Source organism: Vicugna pacos, chromosome 6 (assembly GCF_048564905.1).
Source record: "Vicugna pacos chromosome 6, VicPac4, whole genome shotgun sequence".
NCBI lineage: Eukaryota > Metazoa > Chordata > Mammalia > Artiodactyla > Camelidae > Vicugna > Vicugna pacos.
The window spans coordinates 21,752,756-21,770,828 of NC_132992.1; the positions used below are offsets into that span (position 1 = coordinate 21,752,756).

General features: G+C 34.8%; 1 protein-coding gene across 5 annotated transcripts in view; it reads left to right on the forward strand.

Annotated features, from left to right (window-relative positions):
• TTBK2 (tau tubulin kinase 2) overlaps nt 1–18,073 on the forward strand; it is a 119,736-nt gene that overhangs the window by 51,226 nt on the left and 50,437 nt on the right. For all 5 annotated transcript variants that reach the window (XM_072962600.1, XM_072962601.1, XM_006201706.4 and 2 more), the window contains 3 exons: nt 7,963–8,036; nt 13,833–13,973; nt 15,594–15,698. In XM_072962600.1, the coding sequence (XP_072818701.1) occupies nt 7,963–8,036; nt 13,833–13,973; nt 15,594–15,698 (320 nt within the window). The remainder of the gene's footprint in view (nt 1–7,962; nt 8,037–13,832; nt 13,974–15,593; nt 15,699–18,073) is intronic.

An 18,073-nucleotide genomic window follows, 5' to 3' on the forward strand; every position in this document is an offset into this window, starting at 1 on the left:
TTCATGATAAAAATACTCAAACTAAGAATAGAAGGAAACTTGCTCACCCTGATAAAGAGCATCTATTAAGTAAAACAAAACAAAACAAAACAAAAACCCACAGTTAATATGTTAAAAAAAAAACTGAGCTCTTTTCCCTGAAGGAACAAGAGAAGTATTTCTGCTCTTGCCACTTTTATTCAAGTCAAGAAAATGAAATAAAATACACCCATCGTGGAAAGAAGTAAAACTATTTCTATTTGCAGGTGACATGATATTTTATATAGAAAACCCTAGGGAATACACTGAAAAATTATCAGAACTAATAAACAATTTCAACAAGATTGCAGGATACAAGATTAATATACAAAAATCATTTATATTATTAGATGTTAGTGATGAACAATCCAAAAATGAAATTAAGAGAACAATTCCATTAACAAGCAATAGCATCAAAAAAAAATATGTAGGACTAAATTTAACAAAGAAGTGCAAAACTTATACTCTGAAAATTACAAAACAATGTTGAAAAAATAAAGAAGACCTAAATACATGGAAACATAGCCAATGCTTATAGACTTAAGATAGCAGTACTCCTGAAATTGATTTACAGATTGAACACAATCCCTATCAAAATCCCATCTGGTACTTTGTAGAAATAGACAAGCTGATTCTAAAATTAATATGGAATTTCAAACAATCAAATAGTCAAAACAATCTTGAAAAAGAACAGAGTTGGAGCACTTGCTGATTTAAAAACTCACCACAAAGTGACAGTGATAAAGACATTATGGTTCTGGCATAAGGACAGAAATTTAGATCAATGAAATAGAATTCAAAGTCCAGAAATTAATTGTTGCATTAGGGTCAACTGATTTTGGACAAGGGTACCAAGACAGTTCAATAGGGAAAACAGTCTTTTCAACAAGTGATTTGGGGACAACTGGATTGGATATTGTAAAATAATAACCACTCCTGAGTTATATGTGTGTCTTTTGTTCTAATGAAGCAACTCTTGGTGGGCTCCTGAATAGCTTTAGGATGGTGTTTAGGTCAGCAGAAAGACCAAGCCATGATTAGAAGTTCAGAACTTTCAGCCCTGTCTCCTATTCTCCAGGGAGTGTGAAGGGCTGGAGATTGAGTTAATGACCCATCATGCATAAGTGATGAACCCTCCACTAAAATTTAAAAATTAGGAGTTCAGAGAGCTTCTAAGTTGGTGGAGGTGCTGAGAGTGGTGCACTCTGAAACAGCATGGAATCTCTGTACCCTGTCCCACATGACTTGCCCTGTGTATCTCTAAATCTGGCTGTCCATCTGTATCTTTTGTTACATCTTTTGTAATAAACTGGTAAACAAAAGTGTCTCCCTGAATTCTGTAAGCTCTTCTAGTAAATTATGAAACTCAAAGAGGGGGTGATGATAGGAACCCCAATTTATAACTGTTTAATTAGTAGTACAGGTGACAGCCTGGGATTTGTGACTGGCTTCTGCAGTAGGGGCAGTCTTAAGAGACTGAGCCCTAACTTCTGGGGATTTGATGCTAACTCCAGGAGGGTATCAGAACTGAACTGAATAATAGGACACCTCTTAGATGGTGTCTAGGAGAACAGCTTGATAAGTGGAAAGACCACACACCTGGTATGAGAAGTAAGATAGTCTGAGAATAAAAGTGAAACACAGGAGGAGTATGTCTTTCTAAGACAATTACACACATGCAAAAGAATGAAGGTGGATGTTTATCTTCCACTGTATATAAAAATTTACTCAAAATGGTTCAAAGACCTAACTGTATAAAATTCTTAGAAGAATACATAGGTGTAAGTCTTTGTGGCCTTGGATTAGGTGATGGTTTTTTAGATATAACACCAAAACCACAAAATGAGACAGATAAATTGGACTTCATCAGATATAAAAACTTTTGTGCTTCAAAGACCACCATCAAGAAAGTGAGTAGACAACTTGCCATAGAATAGGTGAAAATATTTACAAATCATACATCTCATAAGGGACTTTATCTGGGATATTTAAGAACTTTTATATAACTCAATAATAAAGAGACAGATAACTCAGTTGAAAAATCAGCAGAGGATCTGAGTAGACATTTCTCCAGAGAAGATACACAAATGGCCAATAAGCATATGAAAAGCTGCTCAACATCATTCGTCATTACGGAAATGTAACTCAAAACTGTAATGAGATACCACTTCACTCCTTCTAGAATGGCTACAATCAAAAAGATAGCTAATAACAAGAATTGGTGAGAATGTGGAGAAATTAGAACCCTCATATGTTGCTGGTAGGAATATAAACTGTGCAGCTCCCTTGAAAAACTGTCCATCAATTCCTCTGGACTGCTAAAGATTAAACATGGAGTTATCATATGACCAGCATTTCTACTCCCAGTTAAGACCCAAGAGAGATAAAAACATATGTCTGCACAAAAACTTATACATGAATGTTCATAGCAACATTATTCATGATAACCAAAAAGTGGAAACACCCCAAATGGACAATCAGCTAATGAATAACTAAATAAAATGTGGCATATCTATACAAAGGAATGTTAACAACAATAAAAAGGAATGAAGTACTGATACACGTTACAACATGGATGAGCTTTGAACACATTATGCTAAGTGGAAGAAGCCAGTCACAGAAGACCACTTATTGTATGATTCCATTTATATGAAATGTTCATTCAGAACAGGCAAATCTATAGAGATAGGAAGTAGATTAGTAGTCTGCTAGGGCTAGGAGAGTTGGGAGTGGGAGACAGGAAATGACTGAGTATGGGTTTTTTTTGGTGGAGTGGTGTAGGACTGATGAAAATGTTCTAATACTGATTGTGGTTATGGTTGCACAATCTTGTGAATGTACTAAAAACCATTGAATTTTTCATTTTAAATCAGTGAATTTTGTGGTATATTAATAATGTTTCAATAAAGCTGATATAAAAAATTTATTCATTCATCTGTTCACTTAGTATGTACCCTGTGCGAAGCTGGGTAGTAGAGTCCCTTCCCTTCATGTACTTACAGTCTAGAGGTCAGACAAGCAGACATAGACAGTATAGCCTAAAGATGCTGAAATGAAGTTCATACGTATATTATATGCTGGTGCCATTATGTATAGTTTTGAGAACCTATTAAAATTAATCAGGAATAAAATGAGGGTTGGCTTGGTTTGACATTACTTCTATACAAGAGAGTCCTACTCTATAGTGTCATTGAAATTATTTACATGCCTTTTATACTGGGAGTTCCTAAAAGTTTATAAAATGGTTGTCCCAGGGACTTTAAGTTGCTTCTGTAATATTTCTAGACCTTACTTCTAATCTTACCGTGCATAAATATTCTTGTGAATGGAGAGTCATGATCAGACCTTAGAGTGTATAGTATATGACAGTTTTTAAAAATTTGCTTACCAGTTAGATATGACCTAGGAGACTGTCTAATTTACCATAAAGGTTGTTACAGCCCCAGTTTCTGGACTGTACTCAGGATCCTTATCTGAATGACACTTTATTAGGTCTCATTTCGTATGTTCTATGCTTGACAGCCTGGTTCTGTCTTTATGTTTCTCCACAGCAATTATTTTGAATTATTAACATTCTCTTCAAGCATAACCCACCCTGCTCCCCTCATTTTTAGAGATTATTTTGCCTAATTCATCACAGAATATGTGGAAGCTGTGAGGTACAAGGCTCTTTGAGCTTCACATTTCCTTCTCTGTCTCCGTCACTGGTTCCTTTTTCTTTCCCTGACACACTGGTGTTCTGGCATTTATCCAGTTCTCTCAAACTACCCATCTTCTCTGGGCAATCAACTCCTAGCTTTGTTAACAATACACAAATCTCTTACTTTCTATAACTGACCTCTATTAAACTCTACCCCTAAATTTCTAATACAACTTGCATGTCCTGTAGATGAATCAGTACAAAATCCTCAAACTTGAAATTATTTTCCCTTATGCTTTTGTCTTAGTTTATATTAATGTAGTTTACCTTGTTCATTGAGCTTCAGCTAAAAGTCTTCCTTCACTTTATTTTTCGTGTAATCTGTCTATTCTGTCTCTTAAAGTTTAATTTGAAATCTTTCCTCTTTTTTGAATTCTCAGACCTGGTGCTTTAATTTGAACCCTCCTCATCTTTTACCTGGTCTATAGTATTCACGACCTAATTGATCTCCCTGCCTCTCATCTCTTCCATAAATCAGCATCTATTGGTGAACAGCATTATCTTTCCAAAACACAGGTCAAATCATGTAGCTCTCATGCTTGAAAACCTTTGAACTACCTGCCACGCCCCACTGCCACCCATTATCTAATAATGAGTCAAATCTGAATTCCTTTTTGTGACATGCAAGACTTGAGTGTACTTTTCTTGTCTCAGCATGCCTCCCACCTCAGCCTACCTTTTAACTCATATCCTCTAGCCTGTTAACTCTGTTAATCATCTTTTGTATATGCTTGATCCTTCACACTTTGTGTCCTTCTCGTAGAATGCTCTGCTCATGTATTTAAAATCTAGTGATTTAACTCTCATGAAAAGCCTCATGAACAAAATTTTCACATCTTCTGTGTATCTGCAGCAGTTTGTCTATAATATGAAGGTCATCACATTGTATTACAATTTTTTGTTTATGTATCTGGGCTCTGAATTCCTTGAGGGCATGGATCTACTTATCTTGTATTCCTAGGGCTTACTTTAGTACTTGGCACATAGTAGGTCTTCTTGTCTGTGTTTTGTCATAGTCTTTATTCATCTTTTAGTTTTAATATTTATTTACAAGGTGTTACTTGATTTGAAAATCTGCTTCAGTTATTTCCGGCATAATGGATAAGAACAAAGGCTCTAGAATCAAACTGCTCCATCATTTTCCAGCTGTGAGGTTTGGATAAAGTACTTACCCTCACTAAGCCTCCATTTTCACATTGGGAAAATAGGGAAAATGATAATACTTATTATTAAGTTGTGAGGATTAAAAATATGTGAATAACTTAATGTAACGCCTAGCACAGTATGTTTCATATTGTGCGTGCTTTATTGGCTATTATTATTTCTATTTGTTCTTTCAAAAATATCAATCAATCACTGTTTGCCAGGTACTGCAGGGTAGGAAACAGAACAAGATGGATATGGTCCCTGTACTCATGGAGTACCTGGGATACCTCAGTTTATACTCGTTATTATGAAAGTTATTTTAAGAATTGTTCTAAGTGGTGGTGAAGAGTTATGGTTTCAGTTAAATTGTAGTTTCTCCATGCTTCCAAAAATTTGTACGTATTTATTGAACTAACTTTATTAATTAGTTTCATTAATTGCATATATCTAAAATATAAGAGCAGTAATATGCTATATTATAAAGTATGAGGTAAGAGCTCATTAAGCTCTTACGTAAAGCAGTGAAGATGTACCAGTGAATCCTAAGAAATTTGCTACTGACTTTGTGTTTTGGTTACCCAATAAAAGGTCTAGTTTATTTGATTTTTATCTTTTTTCTTTTTTAAAAGTAGGGTGGTTTTAATATCAAGAGACAAATAGTATTTTGGTATAACTTACAAAGGCATTTTAAAAAGAGCATTCCAAGAGGAGTTAAATTTAGTATGGCCTTTTGTTATTATATGGTTAAAATGCCTTTGTAATAGAGATTCTGCATTTGAATGTTACATGATAAGAAGGTGGAATCTTGAAGAATGGATAATAAGAAGAAAATACTTTTTAAGTGATTTTTTAATTGTTTCTGTGAAGCTGAGGAAAAGAGTAAGTTGCTAACTGACCATCGTTTTATCCTTTCATTCTTACTACAGTTTGCTAGATGACACAGTTTTATAAACATACGTAAAATATATGAAAGTGATGAACATACATTGTACACATTGTATATTATTGTTCCCATTGCACCTATTCTTGCTAGTTAGGACCCTTTTCAACAAAAGCACAGAGAACGAGAGAACAACATGATAATCCAGATACAAAAGAGGAGTGTGGAATTATTAACTAAATTAAATCTGGGGTGAGGGTGGGTATGGCTCAGTGGTAGAATGCATACTTAGCATGCATGAGGTCCTAGGTTCAATCCCCAGTATACCTCCATTAAAAAAAATAAATTAAATCTGGATTGTATTTATATTTTAAGTCAGTCAGTGGACTAATTCTTTTCATTCTTTTTTAATTCTGTTTGAATATTATGATATATTTCTTATCATTCTATCAAAATTTGTCCTTCTAGCTCTTGGTCTGTGATTTTGTCACTTTATAGGCAGGCTTCTTCAAAGATTGCCCTCATTGTCTCATATTCCATTTACTGTTTAACTCCGTTATAGATTGGCTTCTGCCTGTTCCACTCACTAATGACTTCCTAATTTTTTATATTAATGAGCACGTCTCAACTATTGTATAGCATTTGTCACTGGCCACTTCCACCTTAAAATGCTCTTCTCTTTTGAATTCTGTGACGTATATCCCTTTCTCGTAGTTTACTCCTGCCTCTCGGGCTGTTACTCTGTTTCTTTCATGGGCCTTTTTATTTCTGCTCATGCTTTAAATATTGCATTTTCCAGAATTCTGTTCTTAGGTTTCTTTTCTTCTCATTCTTTTTTTCTTTCAACTCAGAAATCTTAAATTCATGTTGATAGTTCCATCTACCTTCTATGAACGAATCATTTCCCAGTATATTTCTGAAACTTAGCTTTTTGTCTCAGCACCAAGCTTGAAATTACAATTGTCTACTGAATTCAGCTGGTTGTCCTCAAACTCAACATTCTAATATTCCCTAAAACAACCTACTATATTCTCTTATTTTTGTACTTTTTATTCAGTTGTGCCAATTTCTAGTCAAAAACTACATCGTTAGTATCTCTATTAATAGGATTTATCCAATTTTTTTCAATCTCTAATACTTAAGCTCAAACCCTTATTCTGTCTCTTGTGATATTGTAGCTGTCCCCAGAGTGACTTTTACACCTCAGTATTGACCTCTTTGTAGTTGATCTTCTTCATTGTTATCATAGTGAGACTCTAAAATGGAAAGTTTTAAATGTTTTTCTTTACCTTGAAATCTTTTAAATGTTTCTCATTACCCAACAGTAGTTTTCAAGTACTTCCCATCCATGGGCTGTCTGCTTTTGGGTGATTTAGAGAACTTTTGAAAAGCTCATATCCTATATTTTCCCCCATTTAGATTTTGAATCAGTGTAAAGTTTAGGAGTTTTCAGAAAGTTTCTCAGGAACATTGATATATGTGGTTCAGATTTCTTATTATGGAGTCCAACACCCTTCAGGATCTGGTACCTACCTGTTTCTCCAGCATCATCTCATTCTGTTCTCCCTCCTTTCCCTCCTGTGCTCCAGCCAGAAGCCCTCTTCTGGCCCTGGAATCCACCAGTCCTGTTCCTCTCTTAGGTGTTTTGTTTGCGTTTATTGAATCAGGGCAGGACCCCAGGTCTCTGCTACAGCAGAGCTGCTTCCCTTAGCATCCTAGGCACTAGCACCTCCTTGGATTTTCACATGTGGAGCTCAGGTTGAAAACTACTAAGCAAATTCAAATCAGTAAGGCCCAGAAAGATGAAGTGACTCACTGAGTCATATAATGGTGAATGGCTGATCATATCTAAAGTTCAGGGTTTATATTCCTAACATAGCTTTTATTTATTGCTCTTCTGTGCTTTCATATGTATCATGTCTGGTCAAGTTGGTTTGAAATGACCTCTTAATTCTTTCCTTCCTAAATAAATTATCATTAACTTGTTCCCTCATTCATTTATTTATTCACTTAGTAAACATGTATTTGACTACACAAAGAGCAGTGTAGAATATGGGGGGAGGTGGGTAGAAAATTTGAATGATGCAAATCTCCTATCATTAAGGTTCTTAAGACAGGTCCTTTATATTCAACCATAAAATACAGAAAAACAAATTATTAAATTTAAGAAGAGAAACCATAGTATAACCTTTTTCACTGTTTTCTTTCTTTCATCCAGGGAAAGACCATGTTTGTAGATTTATTGGATGTGGGAGAAATGATCGATTCAACTATGTGGTCATGCAGTTGCAGGTAGGTTACTTTGAAAATGGATCTTAAAATTGTCCAGTTTTGATCAAAGTACCTAATTATGATATATATGAATATAATTAGCAACATTTAGTATCATCTCACAGTGTTTTATACTATGCAGATAGAACTTTACTTAAATAGACCTGATAATAAATTTTTCCAAAGATGGAAGAGTTTTCCTTGTCAACTATTTCAGTTGATCCATATCTTCATTGATAGTCTTTGTTGCAGAGTTTTTAACTCCCACATGGGTTGCCAGATATGAGTCTTGTCCTGTCCTTATCCCTTCCTTCTCCACCTTTTATTACCTTAAGGATTCTTAGTTTTTTTTTTGCAAGTGCAACCTTGACTGCTTGAAAATTTAAGCTTAGTATGAGATAGGGAAGAAATGCCATTCTTCTTTCTCTTTTCATCATTAACATAGCTCTGTTCCATATCCTTTAGATGGAAAGTGGAGTTGAGCTGGGGTAGCTGAGGAAAGAAATTCAGAAAGGATTCATTGGAGTAATGACTGCAGCAAGGAGAAGATGAAATTATTCCATTCTCTCTGGCACTGCCTCTGGCCCTGAACACACAGACACACAGCTCTGAACCTGCGGTCACCATTTAAATGTAAAAGCCATGGTTCCCTTTGCTGCTTAACTTAGAATTCTCAGGGTTTTCCTTCATCTTTAGCAAAGTTTGTTTTAGGCATTTGGCTCTTTTATTTTCTTTCACCCTAACTTCATAGTAGTGATTTCAGAGACATAGATCCTGGCCTCAGTGCGTCCTCTTCTTGTTTCCCTCAGCATTTGATTTAAATCTATAGATAGTAATCTCTCTGTAGAGTATACCTTCAGATCTTTGAGTCATATAATTCACTATCTCTTGAGCCAGCATGGTTTTGTTTCTTGAAGCAACTATCCCTGTACTTTTTAGGTCTTAATATGGATCTTGCTTTCTCTCACTTTGGCCAGTAATAATGTAGCTTTTTATATGATATTTTATTATTTTCTTCTGGATTTATCATGCATCTTGTTTGATCCTTACCATATCCCCTAAGAGGATAGGACAGGTTTTACCCCATTTTCCAAATGAAGAGACTTAAGCTCATGGAGGTTTGTGGTTTGCCTGGGACTGACTAACTTAATGGTGTTAAGACTTGATGGAAGCCTGAGGCCAATATTCTGGCACAATAAGGGAAAACTCTTTATTGTCTTTAGGCTACTACTGACTTGGGAATGTGAACAGAAGCTTCAATTTTAGCCTACAGAGTCTCTCTCGGTCTTAGCATATACTCGTTTTTATTTTGTCTCCACCTATTCATTTTAATTTTATATGCACCTACCTAAATCTCACTTTATGGAAAGGGGAATGCTCTTAGTCTGAGAAAACTAAGGAGGCTGGTGTATATTAGGTAACAATGGCTTTTGTGGCCTTTGGCAAGCTCCTCTGGACTTGTCTAAGAACCTTTCCATTTGACTTGCATGCTGTATTTTTCCCTGTCATAAGAATATTAACCCACCGTTAACCCTTCATCCCCAGTTATGGCTGACTTAATTTGGGACAAGATTAAAGGTGGTGTAACTACTAGAGGGTTCTCTGTCTTATTGGACATATTGAAGATAACTACTGGGTTTCCTTCCATATGTTTTGTTAAAATTTATATGCTCAGACCCAGCTTCTCACTGACATTTCTGATTTCTTCTAAAACCCTCATTATTCTTAAGTTAATTTTATTCTTTTCCTCCTGGAGATTCAATTATATAATATATGCCTTAAAATTTTTAAAGGAATAATCCTATTTCTGTTGTAGAAATTCCAGTTATTTACCATTAAAGTGGGTCTAAAATCTAATAGGATTCAAGGAATCATACACATTTCTTTTCTTGTTTCTACTGGGAAGACCTTGGCCAGGTCTCGTTGGATATCCTCATTGAGGCTTTACGTTATGGTCCTTAGTATCACCAAGGGTGATGTTTTGTGGTAAGCATATCACCTAGGAAGCGGCAAAAAAATGTTTTGAATCCTGTAACCGGTACAGATGTAGCTCTAGACTGCCTAACATCAGGGCTGCCGTATATTTTTTAACTTTTCATTATTATGGAAAAAATGAAGCATACACAGAAGTAGAATAGTATAGTGAATACTGATGTACTCATCATCCAGCTTCAGTAATTATCAGCATATGGCCAATCTTGTTTGAGGTGTATTCTCCCTTTCTTCCCTTTCCATCTTCCTCAGATGATTTCAAGGCAAATCCAAGGCATATTTTATCTGTAAGTGTATTAATATATATTTCTCAGAGTCAGGGATTCTTTTTTTTCCCCCATTAACCACAGTACGCAGTATCTTAATAACAGCATCAATTATCAAGTCAATCTTTAGATTTCCTTGATTGTACCTCTCTCTTTTATCTTTTTATATTTGTTTTACTGGAATCTGGTTTCAGACACGGTTCACAAATTGTATTTGGTGGATATATACCTCTTAAGCCTCTTTTAATCTATGGATTCCATCTCCTTTTTTTTCCCTTACAGTTTTCTTTTTGTTGTTATTTGTATTGTCATTGATTAAAAACAGAGTCATTTGTCATGCAGAAGTTTCCATATTCTGGATTTTTCTGATTGTCTTCCTGTAGTGGTGTTTAACATGTTCTTCTGTCTCCTGGATTTCCTATAAACTTATGATTAGATCAGATTCCAGTTTTGTTTTATTTGTCCAGAACACTTCAGAGGTGAGTTGTGTGCTTCCTATTTATATCACATCAGTAGGCAGTGTCTGGTTGTCTTTCTTTTAGTTATATTAAGATTAATCAGTGAGGTTCAGGTGCTGTCAGCCTCTCCATCCATTTTAAAGTTCCCGCTGATTTTTCTCTTAGGTATTATCAACTCGTTAGTAATCACTGCCTAGATTCATTACTTCAGTGGGGTTGCAAATGTAATACTGTAATTTTGTAATATCTTCTTTGTTCATTAGTTGGAATTCTTTAAAAAGAGCTCTACCAACTATTAGGTTATCCTGAGGTACATTTCATACAGAAGGGCAGGACTAATGATTTTTTCATTTATCAGTTTTCAGAATACTAAGTTGATTCCCTAATAGGGAACTTTGATAGCATCCTAACGTTCTGGTACAACACTATATACCAGACTTATTCTGTATAATTCATTCTACAGAACTGGAATCAGCAATTTCTCCATTAAGCCCTGATTCTTCTTAATGAGAAATGGTATTTAGAGACCTCAATCTAAATGCTATAGATGCCTGCTGCAGTTGGGTTGATCATTGTTTTAAATTCTTTTCGGGTGGATAGGTTCAGGATATATATAATTTTTTTAAAGAGAAATATATCATGGTTCATATTGATATTTCCAGTTCAAATTTTAGTGATAGAATTGCTCGTTATGACTTCTTTAATTTTATATTTTCATCTCTTTACTTAACATGTAAATGAAATGATATGCCTGGAATTTACATGAGAATGATCCAGTATATGTGTGTGGGAAGGGAGATATTGTGCGTTGTGTGGGAGAAGGTGGGGAGTGGGTAACAGATGAAACGAGATTAACCATGAATTGGTAATTGTTAATTCTGAGTGATGGATAGGTATATGAGGGTTCATAATATTATTTTCTCTCCTTTTAAGTGTGTTTCAAATTTTTGATAATAAAATCCATTTGCATTTTTATTGGGATCATGTTAAATTTATACAATTAGGGAGAAATGAATTTGCTTTTTTATTTAATAATTATTCATTCCTTATTACTATATATAAAGATTCTTCTCTCTTTTTTTTTGTGGCTGCATAACAGTCAGTAAGATGACTGAACCATAATTTATTTAACCATTCACTTATTGATGGATGTACAGGTTGTTTTCAATTTTTCTCTATAAGAAATAATAATCATTGTAGTATATACCCTGTAGTATAATTTGGTGGATCAACCTGCATGTATTTACCATATTAACAACTTTTTCTTCATACTTTTGTCAGCCTTATATTTATCTTCTCAGATTTTGTTAACTGATACTTTAGATTTATATTTTAAAAGATACAAAATTTTAAAATCATTATTAATATCATAAATCCATTTTAATTGATTTCCTATCAAAAGCTTTTATGATGATTGAAGTTGTTTACAAATAAAGTTCCAGTATTATCTTAGGTATATATCTGACCATCAAAATACTGATTTTTGAAGAAAAAAATTACTGAAATGCTAATAAAAGTTATTAGGTATTATAAAACTCATTGCTGTAGATTATCACTCATTTTACATTTGCTGAGAATGTAGAGAACAATAAAATAAATACCACTAACATTTAAAAGTAATAATAAAGATAACTACTAATTTATGCTGTGGGAAAACTGTATTTTTAAAGAAGATACGAATTTGATACAACATTGTAAAGTGACTATAACTCAATAAAAAAATGTTTGAAAAAAGATAGGAAGTATGAAGGCTCCTGACTTTTCTGTAAATTTTCAGTTCTTATATTACTTGATTACTGTTTAATATTTTACTTTAATTGATATTTTAAGTAATTTAAGAATTTATTACTTTTTCAAAACTCTCTTTAGTTGAGGTGATGGTGTTAATGGTATTAACCCCAAATATACACTATAAAATTTTGGGTAAAAAGAGATTGGGATCCTTAAATTCCCTTGTGATACAGGAGCCAGTTTCCATTCTTTGGGAGGTGGAACTGCAGCATTGTAGCCTTGCTTTTCTCATCGGATTACTGGTTTGTTACCTATGAAATAAGGAATCTTTTGGGTAGAGAACTGTGAAGTAGAAAAAGAACGCTTTGGAGTCAGACAGACTTAGATTTGAAGAACAACTTTACCTTAACAGGTTAACATTATTTAAAATCTCAGCCTCAGTTTCTTCATCTGTAAAACAGGAATAACAAATTCTATTTAAGGAACTGTGAGGACTAACTAAATGCACTCAGGAATGTAATACATCTGGCATAGGCTAGATAAATTTGTTCCTTTTACCTACTGCTATAAGTAATTGAGTGTTTGTTTCATGTCATTTTTTGTTTATAATAACAATAATTAGCATTTATTGAGTACTTACAATGTGCCAGACAGTATTCTAAACACTACATGGGTCTTGTTTAACCATTACAAAATACTGTAAGGTAGGTATTGTTGGGGCTATTTTATAAGGAAACTGTGACACAGGAAAGTTAAGTAATTTGTATAGGATATATGTTAGGCGATAATGAGGAATTATTGCCCTGTGCATATATATTTTATATGTTTTTTAAGTAATCAAGACTATATTTTGTTATGACATCAGTGACAAAGGGAAACATGATGACTCAGAAACATAATGTTATAGACACGGAAGAGACAGAGAAAGACAAATGCTGTACAGTGAGCTAGAGAATAAAACAAAAAAACAGACACAGATGTAGGGAACAAACTTGTGGTTACCAGTGGGGAGAGGGGGTGGGGGAGGGGCAACTTAGGAGTAGGGAATAAAAAGGGTTATTGTGGGATTGTATGAAATCATGTGTGTGAAACTTGAAAATTGTAAAGCACTATGGAATTTAAACAATCATTCAAAAAAATTTTAAAAGAAACTATGTTAAAAAAAACTTTGGCTATTCTTTAATTTGTCTGAAACATTCATACATTATCTTAAGAGATTCTCTTTTCTGGAGTGAAAGGATCATGATTTGGGTAAAATCCTTGCTGTTTCAGTCAAAACATTTTTTTAATGGTAAGTGAATAATTCCCTACTCTTCTCTTATAATACACATTTAGTACCGTATTTGAAAGTGTGTATTTGGTCTCCCTAGGGTCGGAATCTGGCGGATCTACGCCGTAGCCAGTCCCGGGGCACATTCACCATTAGCACTACTCTTCGATTGGGTAGACAGATTCTGGAGTCTATTGAGAGCATCCATTCTGTGGGATTCTTGCACCGAGACATCAAACCGGTAGGGGCCCTTTTCTTGCCAGAGCACAGAATGAGTTTACTTGATACTTTAATATTACAATCGGACACAGTAAATTACAAATGTAGCTTTCTATATTAAATACAAGGCAGTATTTTAACATCTGTAGCAAAAATGTAAGTTGAAGCAAATTATAATTATAAACTATAACTTGTAATCAAGAGCTTTTCTCACACAATGAGAATGTTGGTTGGCAGCCAAATTAAAAATTATTAATGCTTGACTGTTATTATTATGTGTTAACATTGCTAGCTACTTAGTCTTACACCTAAATTGATAGTTATTCTTTGGATTTCTTTTTCTTGATATTGGTTAAAAATATATACATATGTTGCTTTTAAATGTTGGCATTGGGTTCTTTGAACTATTTCTGAAGTAACAAATTATGTTTATAAGAGACTATCAGTTGTGAAAGAGCTTATTTGTTTTCCTGAGTGCTACAGTGCCAATATTTAGTATTTTTCTATTGTTTTTCTTATAAATTGTTATTTTCTTAACTGTGAAATATGCTTTTATTTTCTCCTTGTTTTTTTGTATTGCTCACAAGGGGAAATCACCCATTTCTAATTAGCTATATTTACTATAAATTTATCATATGTTGGTTGTTGTAGTTGAAAATTATACCCATCTGGTGCTACATGATTTCTAAAATTAAATAGTTTACACGAAAATGCTAACTAAAATTAATTTAGTTGAGTCAGACTTAATGTAATGTAGATTTCTCCTGCTCTTATTTTTAAGTCAAATTAGATGTTGTTATTTGAGAAGCATGGTGAGTGAAGAGTTTCCATTTTGATCAGAAAGCTCCCTAAGTAGAACAGTATTTTAAAATAAAAAATAACAATTCTACAACAAGTTGATTTTTGCCTTTATGAATTCCCTTGCTTACATACCCACCTTTGCAAGTTTGTGGTCATTTAATGTTACATTTATTTTCATTAAGGGAAGAACACAAAGTGAAATTTCCTTAAGTCTATTTTGAAATGTTTCCTTGAATTGTATTTCAGTGTTTACACTTCTTGAAATTCAGCTTCATGATGCTTATAGGAAATTCATTTCAAATTCTGAGCTATGTATTTTGCTTACTCCTAGTTCCTTCCGTTTAAAAAGTTATTTTTATTTATATCTTGGGGGTGATAATTAGATTTATTCATTTAAATGGAGGTACTGGGGATTGAACCCAGGACCTTGTGCATGCTAAGCACCCACTCTCCCACTGAGCTATATCCCTCCCTGCCTGTGGTTCCTCTAATTTTAAAAAATAGAGATTGAGTGTTCGTTTAAGCAGTGACTTAGACTGGAATTTCAAGGAACTTGGAGTACTGATTCCAGTTAAATCAGTGTTATGTTTTATGTAACTTTATACAGTGACGTACATTTTTTGTTGCTCAAAGTTCACCTGATCCTACGCATTAATAGAACCCACGGAAAAATTATTATTAATTTTTATTAAAATTAGTATTAATATCCAGTAAACATCATTGACTAGTATATTTGGAACATGTATATTCTATAGAGTTTAAATAGAAGAATTAAAATAGAGGAAGGATAAGATGTAAGAACTAAGTATAATGAAAATATTTTCTGTCTTCCTTTTTCCAGTCGAACTTCGCCATGGGTCGCTTTCCTAGTACGTGTAGGAAATGTTACATGCTTGATTTTGGCTTGGCTCGACAGTTTACCAATTCCTGTGGTGACGTGAGACCAGTAAGATTTTTCATATTGTTATTATTAAATATTTGAGAATTAACTTATTATTTATAGTATCACTCTTTTTAAAGGAATGCTAAGTGTGTATCAGAATGGATGTCATCCAAGAAGTAGCATCTAGAGTTATTCTTTTAGAAAATATCTCTTCTTTGACAATTCTGTATTGATGTGAGGTTGTCATTATACTTTCCTTACTTCTTTAATCAAGCTTTCCTTTAATTTTGTGGACATATTTATAATGCCTACTTTGGAATCTTTTCCTGTTAAATCCAACATCTAGTCACTCTTGTAGGCAGTTTCTGTTGCCTACTTTTTTTTACATGTATGGGTCATACTTTCCTGGTTTTTTTTTTTTTTTTGCATGCCTTACAATTTTTTTTGTTGGAAACTGGACATTTTAGATAATATAGTGTAGCAAGTCTGCACACTGGTCCCCCTTCCAGGGCTTGTTAGTGTTATTTGCTTGTTTATTTGTTTTTTAACTGGATTATTCCCCCCACCCCGACACCAACCACCACCCCAACACATAGTGTTGTCTCTGTTGTTGCTCCTCAGGGAAGTGCAGCTTTGGGTCTGCCCACTGGTCACCCTGGAATAGCAGTGGTACTGGTAGGGCTCTGTTCTACACTTTCTCCAGCCACATCCATTTATTTTGCTGGCTGATTGCTGTGTTGTTTACAGCAGTGCGCTGAGGCATAAATTCCTTGACAAACTAATCCAGTCAAACTGTGGCTCCTAAAATGAAATAGTTTCTGAAGTTAGAGCTTAATATTCTAACCCCAGAAGGGCTCCCCCAAGCTGTCTTATTCCCCTGGTTTTCACCTGGCCACCCTAGTCTAGGCTGTAGCCTCATTAGATCCACACATCTCCTCCCAATTCCCTTACCACAAGCTCCTTTATTTTTGAGAGGAGTCTTAAGTTCAGTTAACTTCACTGTTGAAAATGAAATAAGTTCCTTTGGGAAGAGATTGGGAGACATCATTTTTACTGCCTTCTTCTGTCCCCAGGTGAACTATATGAAAGAGGGCTCTGGAGTTGGGGTAAGGACTATGACAAGCTTCTCTCTGAGTGACAGCTTCTCTATAGGAGCTGGACCCTCAGGTTGAGATGGGGTCAACCTGGGGTCTCTTGGCTTCCCTCTCCTGATGTAGAACCACTGCCTTGTGAGCCAGGAGAAGGGCTTTTGTGGTCCCAATATTCTTGGCCCACCATGCCCAAGGTAGAGCCTCCATTCCATGAGGAGAAGCTGGGTGCAAGAAAGGAGCCTTCCTCATCAAAACTAGGAAATTGTTGTTGGCATACTGTTATTAACTCAAGTATAGACCCTGATCAGATTTCACTATTTTTTGCATGCACTTTTTCTTGGGGGAAGGGGTAGTATATGAAATTTTACCACATGTATAGATTCATGTAACCAACACCATAGTCAGGTTGCAAAACTGCTCCATCACCACAAAGAAACTCCCTCATACATGAATGTGTATTTATTTACCAAACTTAAGATATAGGATCATTAGTCAGAATGCATTACAAAGGGATTGATGGGTCATGTCTGTTACACTAGTGATACTAGTGAGTTGTTATGTGGTTGGTTTTGGGAGCCTGTATTTATCACCTTCAGGATGTATGTTACATTAGATAAGGATGTGAGGGTACAAAGAAGTTCTGAAATATATATATTTACAATACTTTGATCCATAGTTTCAGAGCTGAACTTCTGTTTACTTAATGATTTGGATCTGCATATTCATTTTTTTTCCCTCTGGTTTAGAGGATGCCCCAGTTTCCCTAGCCCTTCAGCTGGCGTCTCACATTGGCCCTTTGTGTCTGAGCTCTTGGAATCCCACAATTTCTCCTGCTGCTTCCTTCCTAACCATTCAGCTGAAACTTCCAGTGCCCGGGGCTATAGTGACCTACTTAAGAAAATTTTAAAATGTTACTTTCCAGAATTTCAGCTATTTTCTTATTTTCATTGAGGTTTTTGTTTCATAGTTCTCCATGCTTTTTTCACCTCCTGTTCCTCTCCCTTTGGTTAGCAGTAGGTCTGGGCTCATACCTAGAGTCCTTCCTCCTTCTGAATTTATTCACCTAGGAGCTCATTCTGTCTCTTTCATCCCCTCCTTCACTGCTTCTATCCTTGTCGTAGTCTCATGGTTTCTTGTTTGAATTGTTAAAACAGTTTCCTCACTGGTCTCCCTACCTTCTCCTTCCAGGTCTATCCTTCATACTTCCTCAATAATGTTACTTCCTTTCTTAAAAATTTTTTTATGAATTCCGTTAGCCTCTACCTTATAAGCCAAACAACATAATTCCAAACTCTTTCCCCAACACCTACAGTACTTTAGTCCCTTTTTGCATTGTTTACTGTGTTC